Source organism: Acromyrmex echinatior, chromosome 2, assembly GCF_024713525.1.
Source record: "Acromyrmex echinatior isolate Ae372 chromosome 2, ASM2471352v2, whole genome shotgun sequence".
Classification (NCBI taxonomy): Eukaryota; Metazoa; Arthropoda; class Insecta; order Hymenoptera; family Formicidae; genus Acromyrmex; species Acromyrmex echinatior.
The window spans coordinates 23,408,244-23,425,194 of record NC_141853.1 but is presented as its reverse complement, the minus strand read 5'-3'; the positions used below and the strand labels follow the sequence as shown (position 1 = coordinate 23,425,194).

Here is a 16,951-nt window from a genome sequence, read left to right as displayed (position 1 = left end):
TCTAATTATTTATCTCATATCAGATAACGTTATACAGAATTATTATTTTACATAACATTACACGGAAATTGTCTTATCGCGAATAGTATTAACGTGTTTGTCGAAAAAAAGAATTGCATCATACTACTGTGTATACATATATACATTGCAATATACTATGCACTGCTATTTGAAATCGAAAGAAGATCATAAATACCGAAATATACAGAAATAAATAGAGAAATAAATTGTATGTTTTATTATTCAAATTTGAACAAAAAAATAAACACAATCTCAACTTTTTATATATGTATATGTATGTATATATAGGCAACAAGGTATAAGCATCTCCACATTTCTTTCAAAGTTGCCTGGAATTATAGTTAAGTTCAGATAATATACTATAACTAATTATCGTTCGATTTTTATCACACTATGACATATATTTATAACAATTATATATCAATAATTAATTTTACGCACTTATAATTAGACATATATACTCATTGACATTGGAAAAATTTAAGTCTTTAAAGAAATAAAAAAAAATAAAGCATGTAAACTCATATAACCACTGCTTTTTATAATACTCAAAATAAGACAAAAAATAAACATTGAGTTTTATGACAATAATAATAATGATGTACTATTCTATACATTAGTAATTACAAGAACTTATATTTGGTTTTCTCCCCAAACTTATGGGAAATATTTTATGCATTATGAAACTAGATAAAAGATTTCAAGTATAAGCGTGCTATTTGTATAGATATATTAATCTTTGAAAATTTGTAAAAGCTATCTTCGTAGAAATTAAAGTCTTGCCAATGTTATGCTTCTTCATACTTCATTGTTTCTTCGCCTACAGTGCGCTCTCAGAACAATGACTGTAGAGAGCCAAAGCAGGACGGCGGTAAGTAAAAACTGACTTTATGTGTGTATTCCTTAGTAAGTATAACACAAGTCAAAATATCATAATTGACATCAATTAGTCTCGCGAAACGCCAATAATAGTTAAAATATACAGGAAGATGTTGACGACATCCAGATACAGACTCAACGCGGCAAAGATATATTCCTCTGGTGAAATAGAATATTTATGTTTTCCGCCGATCATCATTTGCGTATCGTAAATCAGATATAAGGAGAATATAAACGCGCCTAGCGAGGCATAAACCAAAGTTATAACTTTTCCGTGCCAGATCACTGCAATTATACCGAAAATAAGTAAAATGAGCACAGCGACGAACAAGACACTGTGCAATCCGGTAAAATCGATTTTTGTCTGAAATGCGAATATCGTCAATCCTAGACACACTGCCGCTGTAATTCCAACAGCCAGCATGACCTGCAAAAAACATCTCTATGTAGATATGTCACCATTTACATATTATAGCTTAATAACATAGTTCTTTATATATATAGTATTTAAAATTATAAAATCTTTTCGGATAACTTACTTCTTGAGACTCGTATGTTGATGCAGCCACGGACAGTAGGAAAGCCTCCGCAAATGTAAATAGGAACAAGAATATGAAGTTCATCGGAGCTTTACGTCTCACATTGGTACAGCAAGTCATACATATGAGCAGGACAAGAGTTAAGGCAAAAGCAATCCAAAACAATTCTGAGTGATTCTTAACCCATAACTGTGTCGGTCTATGATAAAGCAACAAAGTAATCATCCCAAGTGTGATAAGCAACTGACACATCAAGATGCTATACACTTTCCTGTCAAAAAAAAAATACAATTATATATATGCTCATCATATACTTTGGGAATATTAAATGTTAAAGATCTGACATTTACCTAATGAAGCCATTCCTGATCGTTTTGTCACTGAATTCAAACCCTTTGACTTCATCCTGCATAGGATCTTCTCCATACCCAGACCCGTACATTCCTGGATGACCTGGTGGAGGTACTCCTCCAAATTCTGGACCAACTGGCGGTGGCGCTTCACCGTATGGTGGAACACCCGGTGGAGGTATAAATCCTGGACCTATAAAAAATAGTAATGGTCATGAACAAAATAAATATATAACTGTGACAATTTAAGGTAGTTTGAATAATATTCTTAAGTTGTATTTACCTGGTGGAATTCCACCGGAGTAAGGTGGTGGATATCCGGGATTTTGAGGATATGGATAGCCTTCTTGTGGTGGCGGATATCCTGGATTTTGAGGATACGGGTACGGACCTGCACAGTCAAAATTAAGAAATATAAATATCGACGTTACAATACAGTGTGCATGTAACCGCGATAAGCAGTAACAACTTGAGGAACTGTGTGCAGTAACAGCAGCCACTACTTTTATATATATTGTGCATATTTTATGTTTTTTTAAAATTATGTTTTCATGATTGTGTGTGCTATTGGCTTCTTGAAGACATTAATTATGCTTGACACAATCTGTTGCAATGTATTACATGAGTATATGTATTAATTATAAAGTTACATTGATGATGATAAACAATACTTTAACATGTTATTGCAAGATTTATTAATAATTTTCTTCATTCTCAAGTATTGACTAAAAATAATCATTATATTAACGGTGTGCTTTCAAATGTGTGGGATGATATACCCTTTCCAAGCAAGTGATTATGCTAACCGCTAACTGAACGATCTTTGAGATATGTACCCCGAATTAATACAGTTAAAATAATGAAATATGATAATAAAAAATATATTAGAAAACAGAAGGAAAAAGATCAGAACCTTGTTGCCCTGCATAGAATCCCGAACCAGGTGCTTGCCAAGTTGTCATCTTTTGGTTTTGTTTTAGCTGAAAAAGAACCTATTATTATAACTAGGCCTCCTTTGAGGAAAAGAACAATATCAATAGAATTCCGAACAAATGAATCAACTTTAAAAATGTACATAGAATTATTGAAATAAATTTGAAATACTTGTACTTGTTACGTCAACATTATATACTTTGTATTAAACTATCATTTATTAAAACAGATATAAGCAAATCATTTCTATAAAAACAAAAATAATAAATAATAAATAATAAATATAATAATTACAATCTCATTAAAAGTTAAATCTTATACATTCATTTCTGACTTTCATTATAATTCGCACACATACTTAAATCTTGTATCGTAATTTATTAATTATATTTTTTGTTCTTTTATTATATAAAATGCTCTTAGAATAAAAAAATATAAAAGCAAAATGTTAGATAGATAGCAAAATTAAAAAGAAGTTAATGTTCCAAACTTTCGCTTAAAGAGCCATACACCTAAAAAACTGTATTCTGTAATACTAAATGTTCTACTAAATGTAAAACCTGTAACTCTTATATAACGAATTTCATTTCATGTGGTGAAATCTAGATTACCTTGCAGTTTTATTTATATATTATAATTTCTTTAAATAATTAATTTTATCTCTATTAAGAATGATATATGAATGTGAATTCTATTAACTGCTCATAATTATTGACAATATTGGCAATTAATAACAATCGTTAATTAAACAAGAAATATTAGCTAATGTATTTTAAGCATGTTATGTCTTGCACCAATTCACAGAGTAATATATTAGTAAGTGAATGCAAAGGCACATTAAATAACTTATCCCAATTATATGCATAGTTAGTTAATGTATATGAATATTAACATACTTATATCAACTGTCCAATCATATTGCCTGTTTATCAAAGAAAAAGGATTTATACACACTGCACAAAAATTTGATAAGCAATACTTATCGCTTTGAACATTGCACTTCGTAATAACTAGAGTCTTCTGATTCTTACCTGGGTGCTCCTCGAATATCATATCATTCTTATTTAAACAATAAGGTTGACATGATATCCGAGGAGCACCTAGATGGGAATCCGAACATGCTTTAGCAGGTTCTTTTCAATTTGTTCTTTTTAGCTGAACTTCTTGCATAGTTCATCTTTTCTCTTTTTTTTCCAACGTGAAAAGAAAAAAGAGAAAACATAGAAAAGTTCATGCAAGAAGTTCGTGCAAGATGTTTAGTTAAAAAGAACAAATTTAACATAAGATTAACTTTAATCTCGGTTTAACTAACTGTTTATGTTTTTCTAATACTTAGAATTAGAAAAAGATAAAGAGTAAAAGCAAAATAAATTATACCGAGATTATAGCGAATTCAGTTACTTCCATTACATTAAATTAGTGCATATTAAAAGCTGTTATACAAGAAATTGGTTAAAATTAAATGTAGGTTAAATATATAAGAGCATGAGAATATTTTAAATGATTAAATAATGACAATCAAATAATGACATTTCAAAAATGACATTGTCACATTATTTAATAGAATATACATATATTTCATTATTAGAGTTATTTATTAGAATTATTAGAATTAATTATATCATACCACATTTAAGCCTGATTGCACCAATGTTATTTTGGCTTTAAGCGAGACTTAAATATGTGTTTGTCTTTAGAAAGGCAGTGACAGATACATGTTCAAGTTTCCTTCAAAGCTAAAATAACGTTGATGTATCGGACCTTACTTTATATAAAGCAGCCTTTAATATGTACTAATCCAGTGTAGTGTGAGTGATAGAAATCATCATTATATACAATATACATTGATGGAATCAGATCCAAGAGCTTATTAATGTTTACGACACAATGATGTAGGCAAAGTTGTCACACAGTTACTCATGAAAACGCAATATTAATCGCGAAGCGAAATAAAATGTGTGAATTACCAAATATACATTAGCAGGGAGTAACTTTTCTTTCTTCGTCACTACAATTAGGAGTAAAGCGATACTGTTACGCGATAACACGCGATATCTTGTCGCCTAATCATATCTTTAAACAACGATTTATAGTACTCAGTTTCCTGAAAAAATTACGCCTACGTGAGCGCGCGCGCAGATATGTAATATATATATATATATATATATATATATATATATATATATATATATTCGTGGAAAGTGAGCCGGCAGGGTATGAGTACATATATGTGTGTGTGTGTGTGTGTGTGTGTGTGTGTGTGTGTGTGTGTGTGTGTGTGTGTGTGTGTGTGTGTGTGTGTGTGTGTGTGTGTGTGTGTATATGTGTCACAGCGCGATACATTCACATCGCCAATATCCAATAAGGTAGACGTGACGATTATTAAATAAAAATGACTATCGAGGAATTGGAAGATTCAAACGTTTCGAATCAACGACGCGCGGCGCTAGGCCGTCCATCCAGATCGATTTCTCGCGACGGCAAGGTCGCGCGTATTATCAAGCCGTGGTAAATTATCGTGATTATAATGCCCGGTTATAGGTCGATGTTTCCTTCTCGACCGCACGCAACGTCGTGAAATAAAAGAGACAGCTCGCGCGAACTCGCCGAGCACGAAGCCGGAAAGAACATGAGAGTCGCGTGAGGTGGATAGGTAAATACGTCAAGTCGATGCGTCATCCGTCGTTCTTTCTGGAAATAGTCTTGCAATCGATAATCCCCGTCTCCCGAATATTGCGATGCGGATGTGTATTTACCTCGTATCACGCACGGGCCCTTTTACTCGTCGTGCCCTAGTTAGCAGCTGTGGTGTACACGTAATGCGTAGCACGACGAATCGCTATTTATTTGGTCGACAATCGAACGACGTAGCCGCAAGTAGTAACACACTTCACGCGCCGTGTCGAACACCAACTCGCGCTCGGTTCCGACTGAAGTACGCCGCTAATGGTCAAAATGTCAAATCCGAACGATGTGAAGTGAGCCGACGTTCGGCCGTGTGGAGCGTCGGGCGCTTGCGCGAGTGCGTGCATCTTCGCCAACGTTGCATCTCGTTGCTGCACAAAATCTCCCCGTATCGCTCTGCATCGGTTTTTTCAAAGGAGCTAAAGCCGGTGGTACACGATGCTTGTTTTCTTGCTGGTGATAGCTGGATTAGATTCTACCACCAATTATCTACATTGAAAACAAGCATCGTGTGCCACTGACTTTTTAAAGGAAGAACACTGAGTGTGAGAAATAAATACCGACGAGGTATTATTAAAAATCGATATTATTATTATTATTATAAATCCAAAATAACAAAATGTTTGCACGATGCTAGCATAATGCATGCACGTGTGTGTAGTGCATGTGTCATGATATATCAGCTGGTTGCATCTAACGAGTATATTACATTATGCTTGTAAAATACTAATAAAGTATTCAAGACAATAAAATTTCGATTGTATGTGTAACTAATAGTCGTGTGACAATATGCTGTTGACACATCTGTCCGCATCTGGAATCTGGATAGCACCATGTAAACATCTGCTCTAACGGTAGAAAATAACACACAATGAAAAGCAACAGACAACAGAGAACAGGCAGTAAGAAAATATCAAAATAAGAAAACATAAAAAATAATTAAAGGGATAATTTTTGCATTACTTGTTTTAGAAGAAATTAAGTTCGGAGAAATATACAAAAAATTGCACATACATAGTTATGTATAATTTGTATATAATATTGATCTATAAATATGATAATACTTTTAATATGATCTAAGACTGTCGTTACATATTAAAATCGTTTCAATAATTGCAGTCAAAGTAAGTCTTAGTCCTTATCAGTCACAGAAATACATAATTACCCCATATATTCATAGATCTATAAATATATGGGGTAATTATGTATTTCTGCAGCTAATGAGGACTAAATATAGTCGAAACGTATCGTTGAAATTTATCATCGGAAAATTATAATTTGTGAATAATAAATATTATTTCTTATACCTAACTATAGCTCGTTTAATGTACTGATCTGGGTTTACTATTTAGAAAAAATAATATTTATAGTATACTATAAAATAGATGTATGTAAAGTCTATTATTCTTTTAAGCTGAATTTTTTGCACGGTTATTGTCTTTATTGGAAAGCTTTCCTTTGTTTCACGTTGAAGAGAAAACGAGAAAAAAATAAAAACTGCGTAATTAACGAGTTCAGTAAATATAGAAAATAATCGATACATGTATATTGTTATATAATAATAATAATAAATTATATAATTATATTGTACATTAAATATAATAAATATCGATATACAATTTTATATAAATATATAAAATTTATAAAGAATTTGTTAAATGGAATTGATCAGTAATAATACAATTAATATATAAAAAACAATATTATATGAACGAATTGGCTAAATTTTGTATAAATATTTATAACTAATAGATATTTGCATAGATTATAGAAATTTGAAACTATAGATATTATTCATATAGATATTTTATATTTGTGACTATAATTTAGAATATTAAAGTTGTTATTCCAGTTAATCATTAATAAATCTTTAGGAATCTGATATCTTTTTATTTTTCTTTATTTAAAAGTAATAATTAGTTTAATTACACAAAAATAATATTATATATATATATATATATATATATATATATTATATATATATATATATATATATATATATAAATCGTCAAAGTTATCAGGAGAATATATTCCGACAAGAGATAACACGAAAGTTGAAATACATCATGAAGTTTATCGTGAGTGTTACCACTATTTTCAGGAGTACAACAAAATGTCACTAGTTTCGGTCATGGCTTTGACCAATGAAGGCATTATCATTTTTTCTTGAAGTTTGGTGGAGATTGCGTCGTCCACGTGTAATGGTTAAGGTTATGTTTTCTATAAACACATCAAAAGTGATCATTTATATGTGAAATTAAATTTAATTATATAAATATAGAGATAAATTATGGCTTCGAATCGTATACATAACATAAGATTTTACAATTTGGAGCCGAAGTCGGTGACCTGCCTGTGTCATGAATTGAAAACGAAAAAGTTAGCCCTTGCAAGGTAATAGCAAATTTAGTAATTTGTACTACATTAAATTGCACTAAAATCTGCTACACATAAAATTGGCAAAGTTAAATATAAAAGCAGATAAATATTTTGAACAATTAAATACTCAGTAATGATATTGTCACGTTAGTTAATAGACTATGCTATTTTTATATTTTTTTATTTTATTGCCAAAGTCGATTAGATTATTTCATTGTATGTATTTAGATACTTTATATAAAATAGCTTTTTTAATGTACATTAATCTAATGTTATATAAGCAACTGAATTTATCACTAATACATACTTATGATTATATGTATTTAATGTCAGTAAACTCATAAGCTTTATATAAATTTATTATGACTGTCTTCTAATATTTCTTTCCTTTTTGAAGGAGCAATAATTCTATAGAAATCTGGAATGTGGAAAATGCACCATTTATCGAATGTACTATAGCTGGTCATGCCGAGAACTCAGTGGAAAGTATACTCTGGATTGATTCCAGACTGTTTTCCACAGGTCTTCAGGGTGTGGTAATTGAGTATGACTTAAAAACACTAAGTGTTAAACATGAAGCCATAGTGATAGGAGGAGCAGCCTGGTGCATGGATGTAAATCAAGAGAAGACTCGCTTGGCCGTTGGCACAGAGGACGGATATATCAATACTTTTACTGTACATAAAGATAAACTGATTTATGAGAGAATATTTGATAAGCAGAATGGAAGAATTTTATGTATTAAATGGGATAATACGGGTGAGATGATTTATACAGGTTCCACAGACACCATCAGAGTATGGAGTGCTATATCTGGACATGCAATACATAAAATGATAACTTCTAAAAATAATATAAAGGAAGAGACTATAGTTTGGTGCCTTGCAGTCACCGATGATAATATAATAATATCCGGTGACTCTCTTGGCTTTTTAAGCTTCTGGGATCCTCAGATGGGAGTCTTAATAGAGTCTCATGAAAGTCATACAGCTGATATATTAGCTATCACCTTGTCTCATGATAAGAATGTGGTATATTGCGCGGGTGTAGACCCAGTTGTACGGAGCTTTTGCAAAATTATCATGAAATCAAGTGGAAAACCTCAATGGGTGAAAGGAATTGAGAGGAGATTACACGTTCACGATGTCAGAGCACTTGTAGAAGCTAATGGAAAACTTTATTCGGCTGGGGTAGATGGATATCTTGCTGTGTCAAGTTATCCACCGAAAAATCTTGTAAAATATCCTCCACTACTGCAATCACCCTGTGCCATAATTTGCCGAAAATCTAGATGTATCTTATTACGTTACAGAAACTATTTAGAATTATGGAGACTTGGTTCAGCCACTAAAGATCCTCCAGAATTAATACGTTCTTCTATGCTGCATCAATTGGATGAAGAACCCATAAAGCTACTGCAATTACAAACAAAGGGTGACGAAAGCATTATTTCTTACGCCATTAACAAGGACTCGAAAACTATTGTGTACTCGACAGATACTCATGTCAGAGTTTTCAATTTTGACGTGGTGGAAGGAGATGCTATGTTATCTAGAAACGATACCGATTTATCTATGAAACGAATTCAAAAGATGCTTTTTAGTCCAAATGGCAAGTTATTTGTCGCTATTAACAACGACGGCAATGAGAATACCGTGACGCTATTCAAAGTGGATAAGAAGAGCTTAAGTCTGATTGGATCGTTCCAGACGACGAAGGAATCCATTGAAAATATCAGTCTTGTATGTTTTTCTCCAGACAACAAGTATCTTGTATGCGCAGATCGGCAATGCGGAATTGCCGTGTATTTTATTGGTGATGGTATAACAGCAGAGTCACTCAAGGCATGGCGATTACCAAAGTATAGTTGTCCAGCGACGGCAATAGCCGTGCAAAAAAATACGTTAAATCTGGTCATAGTATATTCTGACCATAAGGTAAATGTAGTCCGATATATATATGTGTGTGTGTGTGTGTGTGTGTGTGTGTGTGGTGTGTGTGTGTGTGTGTGTGGTGTGTGTGTGTGTGTGTGTGTGTGTGTGTGTGTGTGTGTGTGTGTGTGTGTGTGTGTGTGTGTGTGTGTGTGTGTGTGGTGCAATGATTTAAAAGTAATACGCGAATCATGCGTTACGTCGACGTTAAAATAATAACTGACTCGAATATGCACGATCATAAAGTGCAACGTTTAATGACCTGCGGCAGTAAAAATTCGCAATTTACTGTTAACTACTATGGTTTTATTTTTACGCGATGACGTTACATATAATTGCTCTATAATCCCGTTATTATCCGTTTATACAGACTTTATGAAGTCCTACAGTTTATTACTTTTTGATATAAGCAATATTAAATTTTAAGACGTACAATGAGGTATGTTAAAAAATCGTATGATCTAAATTAAAAGTCTTTGAAACAGTAATTCTACAATAAAATTAATATCTTGGAATGGACACAATCGAAGTTTTTAATATTTTAAGATACCTATTAAGATAGTGTGCCTTCCAACAAGCGACACAGTGTGACACAGTGATCATGTCATCTTTGTTTAACATTGGCAAACAACAAGGATGTAATGATCCATTGTGTCACACCGTGTTATTTGTGTCGCTTGTTGAAAGACACACATATTCTTGTTATTAATAATTATACAAACGATAATTCTTTTTCAGATCGTCGAGTACAATGTTCCTACGAAGAGTTACACAGAATTTTCTAATCATTTGCAAAGCCGGCTATCGAAACAGTGGTTAGCGCGTCCATTCCCAATAACAAACATTATATTCGACCCACGCAATGAGAATATTATAATCATGCAGGATGATTTAAGCGTGTATATTATTAATAAAAGCAGCGAATTATCAGAAAAAGAGGTAAAAATTTTTAAGCGTGAAAATGGAGAAAGTGCAGAAGATAGCAATTCGATTTCCAGCTCACAATCTCAATATACATTTCAAGTTGCCAAGAAATATAAGGTAATATTTCTCATTTAAAAGATACTTATTTTACAACAATTAATTACAGGAAAAAGAAAAAGAAAGAATTATAATTTTAATATTTGCAGCACCTTGTTTACTTAAATTGGTTGAACGATGAAGAGTTGGTAGCGGTTGAGGTAAATCCTACTTCCTTATTGGAGAAATTACCACCCACGTTAAAGCAGAAATTCTTTGGTATATAAATTGTATATTGCGACTATTAATAATAACAGTCGAATAAATTTAATGTCCTATTTTTATATTTTTTATAATTAGAATTTGCTATTTCAAACGCGTTATTTTGATATTTTAATATATCCGTTATGATTAATTATTCTTAGAATAATTTAAAATAAAAATTTCACTATATAAAGAAATAATTGACTAAGGACTCTCGATAATATGTCAATAACAAATTAAAAATATATAAGTAGTCATGAGAGTTCCTGGTAAGTGACATTCTAATTAAACGTAAAATTTGTTAATTAATAGTTAAATTATTACATAATTAAACGATTGATATGTACAAACGTTAATTATTTAATTATGTATTGATTTTATTGTTACTTAAAAATTATATTTTTATTAATTTGCGTATCAATTACTTTGCGTCGAACTTTTATCACCACTTAACCAGTATATAGTTGGTTCTTATATTTAAAACCATCTTAAATACAGGCTCAAGATGTTATAAACCAATCCTAGAGTAATATTAGCATCTTAAGCCATTACTTAAAACGATCTTGAAATAAGAACTGACTATGAAGACATAAAACATATAAGATATAAAATATAAGACAATGTAGAAATAATGACTAAATACTTATAAACAAAAAGTTCAAAAAGTATACAGCCAATATGCCGGTTTGTTGCGGTGTCATATACTTAAAATAATCATTATAAATTGAAATTTATAGACGTTTCGGCCAATTTTCGGCTTTCTTCAGTATGTTCTACTACAATTTTAAGTCGGAAGTTAATTAAGTTAAAAATTACAATTTAGAAATTATAAGAGATTAAATCTCAGTCCAATTATAATGTGCGATGGTCAGTTAATATAAGAAGTGAGTGCATGAAACCGTATAAAATTCTTGTGAAATAGTTGATTTTTGTGTGATTACTACAATGTTGGTTCGTTAATTGCAAATCCTCGTGTCATAAAGAATTTCCAAGTTCTAATTTGAATTTACATAATTACAAAGATTTACATAATTATAAAGATTTTTTTAATATATGATTATAAAGATAGTACAAAAATTATATAAAGATAGTACGATTACTTAACATAACTTTACTCGTATGTAATAGGAGTTACAATTATTCACTGATAATTTTCCACTCTTTATAGTTTAATGTGAATGTTTAAGGATGGAAGAAACTTTCTAGTACGTTACTTGTTATAGAATTTTTGTGTTTCTCTATGTTTTGTTCTTCTGTATATTAGCTAGAAAAATTAAGAAGGAGAAAATTAGAGGAATAGGATGGAAGTTGTAAGTAGAAGGTTATTCATTTAATAGGAACAAGTATAAGTCTGGTAATCGATCGGTGTCACTTATTTAATCCTGATTTTTGTTTCTTATGTGTATTCTCTCAGAAATTGTTTGTAATACGATAGTTCTGTTCTTCCAATCTAAGACATGATCTTTGTTTAATTGATGGCAGATACAACAGATAACAAATTAGATGGTTTATTAATATCTTTTTTATGTTCTTTGATTCAGGTTTTCTTTTAGTTTTCTCCACGTAAGAGGAGTCACAATTAATTTTATATATTACATTGTTATTATCTGCTTTTTTTAACACGTCTTTTCCGTTTTAATGTAAACCGCATATCAAATCACTTTCATACAAATTCATAATACAGGAAAAAAACATGCAAGACACCAATCAAAATTATACTTGCTATTATTAAACGAATAACCTCCTTTTTACAACTTCCATCTCATTCTTCTAATTTTCCCCTTAATTTTTCTAGCTAATATAAATACAGAAGGACAGAACACAGAGAAACACAAAAATTCTGTTAACAAGTAACATACTAGAAAGTTTTTCCATCTTTAAAAATTCAAATTAAACTATAAAGAGTGGAAAATTGTCAGTGCATAATTGTAACTCTTATTACATACAAGTAAAAGTATGTTAAGTAATCGTTTGTACTATCTTTATATAATCATATATTAAAAAAACTCTTTATAACTTTGTAATTATGTAAATTCAAATTAGAACTTTTTCTACGACACGAGGATTTACAATTAATAACGGACCAACATTGTAATAGTCACACAAAAATTAATCATTTCACAAGAACTTTATATGGTTTTATACACTCAACTTCTTATATGACTGACCATCATACATTATAATTGGACTAAGATTTAATTTCTTATGATTTTTAAATTGTAATTTTTAACTTAATTAACTTCCGACTTAAAATTGTAGTAGATACTAAAGAAAGCCGAATATCGGCCGAAACGTCTGTGAATTTCAATTTGTAATGATTATTTTAAATATTTTTCTTCTTATTTATAATATTCGTCATTAAAATTCGTGCGAATTTAGTTTCTGCACGAAACAATCGCTCATTGATTCGCAATTTCGATCTTTTTGAATACTTCTAGAATCGCGCCATTGTTTTTCGATTATTCTCGAACTTTAGTCAGTCACGAAACGCGCCACAGCGACTGTAGAGTCGCATTCGAATCCCGCTCCACATTTTCCACCATTTTTATCGCGAAAAACGAATCTCGTGCGCGAATAATTAACGCAAATATACTTCTTGAAAAATTAGATTTTTGTAGCAACGCGTCAAGTATTGTACAAGTTATTATACAATTTTTATAATTTCAACAGTGACGATCTACTTTTATCAACATGGGATTTCTCGGACACTCTTTGCACATTTCATCGGAATAACAAGGTACATGATTATTGCCAAATAAGTAAATTTTTATTCTACAATTAAACTATGCTAATCATATTTCTTATAATTATTTGTGTTACTTCACTCATTTCTAACAATTTTTGAAATATTTCAAATTTTACTTCTACGTGAAATAACTACGGCCATTTTGTCGCTGCTTTCATCATTCGTTACTTCGAGAATCGCGAGATGGCTCTTTGATAGTTCTCGAACCGCGATCAGTCGTGAAACAACGCTGCGGCTACCGCTGAATAATTATAAGTATATCGTGTATTCGAATCTGCTCCGTATTTCGCTGTAATATTTATTACATGAAAGTGAATCTTGCACGCAAATAATTATCGCAAATGCTTCCCGTAAAGTCAGGTCTATCGTAACATTTCGAGTGTTGTGTGAAGTTGATTTTAGCCGTTACATTTGTAGTTGAGTATATGGTTTCAAACTTAAAGTGAAACTTATATATGATAGTAGATATAATGATTTTTGGCGAACGTGAGAAAGAAAATGCAGAAATAAGAAATCCATGATTTTAACGATCTGTTCTGCTTGGAAAAAATTTATATTCGCTTCTCACGTTTCAAAATATATCGAAATAATAATGATCGCATGACTTTTCAAATGTGCATATATATATATATATTTATATATTTTTTTTTTCATTTTACATTAATTATGCTAATCTTTTCTATAATAATTTGTCTTTCGATTATTTCCAGTGTTTGCTAAAAATATTTTGAATCGTATTTCTCCGCGAAGTGACTACGGCCATTTTGTCGCTGCTTCGACCATTCGTTATTTCGAGAATCGTGAGATGGCTCTTCGATAGTTCTCGAATCGCGGTTCAGTCACGAAACGCGCCGCGGCGATCGTTGAATCGCATTCGAATCAGCTCTATATTTCCCGCGACGTTTATTGTCTGAAAGTGCATCTTGCGTGAAAATAATTATCGCGAGTGCTTCCCATAAAATCGGATTTCCGTGATGTATCGAGTGTGTGAAGTTGTTACGTGATTTCGACGTTCCGCTCTGTATGGAGTTTATCGGACATGCTCTCTTCGCGTATTTCACCGACGTGCATTGGATGCTTAATTATTGTCAGGTGTGTGTACATTTTCATTTTATAATTGACTGAGCCAATTATATTTTTTATAATAACTCGTTATTTCAGCTATTTCTAAAAATGTTTGCTAAAATATTCAAATTTTACTTCTCTGCGATAATGAAGTTTAATTGCGGCCATTTTGTCGATGCTTCGATCTTTCGATACTTCGAGAATCGCAACATCGTTCGAATGCCGGTCTGTCGTGGAATGCGACACGACGATATATCGCTGAGTTGCGTCCAGATCATATTTCGCAATCGCTAGTGTCTAAAAATAAATTTTGTACGCAAAAAATTATTGCAAATGGTTTTCGTAAAGTATCGGTTTAAAGTTCGTCCTAACTCATTAAATATCGCATTTAATTATTATATTATATTACGACAATCTATATGCCGCAGTTGATTAAAATCTTCATACATTATAATAATATAATGTAATTAATGTTTTTTTCAAAATGCGAGTTATACACAATAAAAAACGTTTCGTATTTTTATTTGAAAACGGTCACTCAAATTCTTGTTAAAATTTTGTATTGAATTTTTAACATACATCTAATTATTAATTTAACATAATATAATATTTATTTAATTATGTTATTTGAATATTTTATGTTACATTGATCAATGTTTTGACTCAATATTTCTTATAATTAGTGTTAAAAATAATTTATGAATAAATAAATAAAAGCAAATAATATACAAATAATTTAAAATGTATTTTAAAACGTAAATTTGAAGATAAATTATTAATAAAGTACGTGTTAATTTAATATATCATAAATTTTAATTTTATTAGAAAAATATACTTCCACAATTTGCTTATAAATTGTATTAATATTATATTTTTTGTGTTAATTTTTTTACATATTATTTGTGTTATCTTTTGATATATTCTTGTGTTAAATTAACAAAAAAATTTAAGTGGACCGTTTGAAAAATATGAAATGTGTTAAAATGTAAATTTTTTAACTGTAAATATATATATATTTTTATATAAGGTAAACTATAAATATAATTATTACTGCTAATATAATATACAGCGATAGTAACTGTATAGAGTTCCTGTTTCCTTAACCATAATTATTTTACCATGCAGTTATAAATATCAAACATTTTTCTCTTAATACAAATGTATTGTCTACATGCGTTTATAAATTAACTACATTTGATTATTTTATAATTTATTACTTTGATTATTTCTAGCAATCGCTAAAATTTTTGAATTTTATCTGTTATTCTATTAAATAATACAATTAATTAATTAAAATACTTATTAATTTTTATGATAAATTAACTTTTATGATAAGAAGAGTTTGTTGTTGACAGTATTTTCAAACTCACAATAAGTTTTCTGTGTATATTTCCAGAATTTACTGTTACGCCTGACGTTGTCGACAATTTTCATATATCACTCATATCTAAATTTGAATAGTTTAGACTTAGTTCGCAAACACACACACACACACACACACACACACACACACACACATACACACACACATTGTATTAATTTTAATATTAATAATTTCAATCTTTCGTAGTATGTAAAATATTATATTACGTATTTCGGTGAAATGTTTTTATAAATAAAAAAAAGTCGACAACGTCAGTATTTTTCAATTATTCTTGGAAATTTGATAATTAAAATTTCACACAAGACTGACAGTTTTTAGTATTTATAATGATAATAATTAAGTTGACAATATAATTAACATATTTTAAACTATTTTACGATCCAAGAAAAATTTCTCACAAAAATTATTTGTTAATTATATTTATAATATATAAAAGGAATAATCCATTATTTTTCTATCCTCTTGCTCACTCTTTAAAAAAAAAAACGTTATATATAAATCAAATACAGACAGAATAAGAAATAAGTTTGATCACAAAGTTTTGTGTTTATTAAATTATTAATAACGCGTATCTATATTTACAAAGAAACAAACTCTAGAGTCTTATATGGTTGTATTATATATATCTTATTAAATACTAAAAATGATAATTAATATAATTATTTTTCAAAATGACTACCTTTAGCTTTAAAGCGCTTTGGAAATGCATCAACAATAGCCGCGTATTTTTCCACAGAAAAATTTTTCCAGATAACCATATTTATAGAGTGGTTTTCAGTTCATCAATCTATGAGAAAATCTTTCGTTGCAGAGTT

General features: G+C 30.4%; 2 protein-coding genes across 7 annotated transcripts; one reads left to right on the top strand and one right to left on the bottom strand.

Annotated features, from left to right (window-relative positions):
- Positions 1-215: 215 nt before the first annotated feature.
- On the bottom strand, positions 216-5,653 carry Lfg (Glutamate NMDA receptor-associated protein 1 lifeguard). 2 transcript variants are annotated; one of them, XM_011069591.2, is made up of 6 exons: positions 5,479-5,653; positions 2,703-2,769; positions 2,073-2,180; positions 1,790-1,982; positions 1,440-1,710; positions 216-1,327 (listed from the first exon to the last, which is right to left on the bottom strand). In XM_011069591.2, the coding sequence occupies exons 2-6, from the start codon at positions 2,749-2,751 to the stop codon at positions 968-970; spliced, it is 981 nt and encodes a 326-aa protein (XP_011067893.1). In that variant the 5' UTR covers positions 2,752-2,769; positions 5,479-5,653; the 3' UTR covers positions 216-967. The 2 variants fall into 2 exon arrangements, with proteins under 2 accessions (XP_011067893.1, XP_011067897.1); XM_011069595.2 differs by lacking the exon at positions 5,479-5,653 and adding an exon at positions 4,690-4,807.
- A 14-nt stretch (positions 5,654-5,667) lies between these two features.
- Positions 5,668-11,362, top strand: l(3)72Dn (UTP4 small subunit processome component l(3)72Dn). 5 transcript variants are annotated; one of them, XM_087416810.1, is made up of 6 exons: positions 5,668-5,974; positions 7,509-7,617; positions 7,689-7,801; positions 8,184-9,723; positions 10,456-10,758; positions 10,848-11,362. In XM_087416810.1, exons 3-6 carry the CDS (start codon positions 7,698-7,700, stop codon positions 10,962-10,964), a joined length of 2,064 nt encoding a protein of 687 aa, XP_087272936.1. In that variant the 5' UTR covers positions 5,668-5,974; positions 7,509-7,617; positions 7,689-7,697; the 3' UTR covers positions 10,965-11,362. The 5 variants fall into 5 exon arrangements, with proteins under 5 accessions (XP_087272936.1, XP_011067877.1, XP_087272934.1 ...); XM_011069575.2 differs by adding an exon at positions 6,185-6,309 and having other exon boundaries at positions 7,509-7,801; XM_087416809.1 differs by lacking the exon at positions 5,668-5,974 and adding an exon at positions 6,048-6,309.
- Positions 11,363-16,951: the final 5,589 nt, after the last annotated feature.

Excerpts from the sequence above, each read along its gene's own strand:
- Lfg (XM_011069591.2), bottom strand. The coding sequence starts at position 2,751 with ATGACAACTTGGCAAGCACCTGGTTCGGGATTCTATGCAGGGCAACAA. Across the intron at positions 1,983-2,072 it reads CTCCGGTGGAATTCCACCAG|GTCCAGGATTTATACCTCCA; the intron begins GTAAATACAACT and ends TATTTTTTATAG. Across the intron at positions 1,328-1,439 it reads CAACATACGAGTCTCAAGAA|GTCATGCTGGCTGTTGGAAT; the intron begins GTAAGTTATCCG and ends TGTTTTTTGCAG.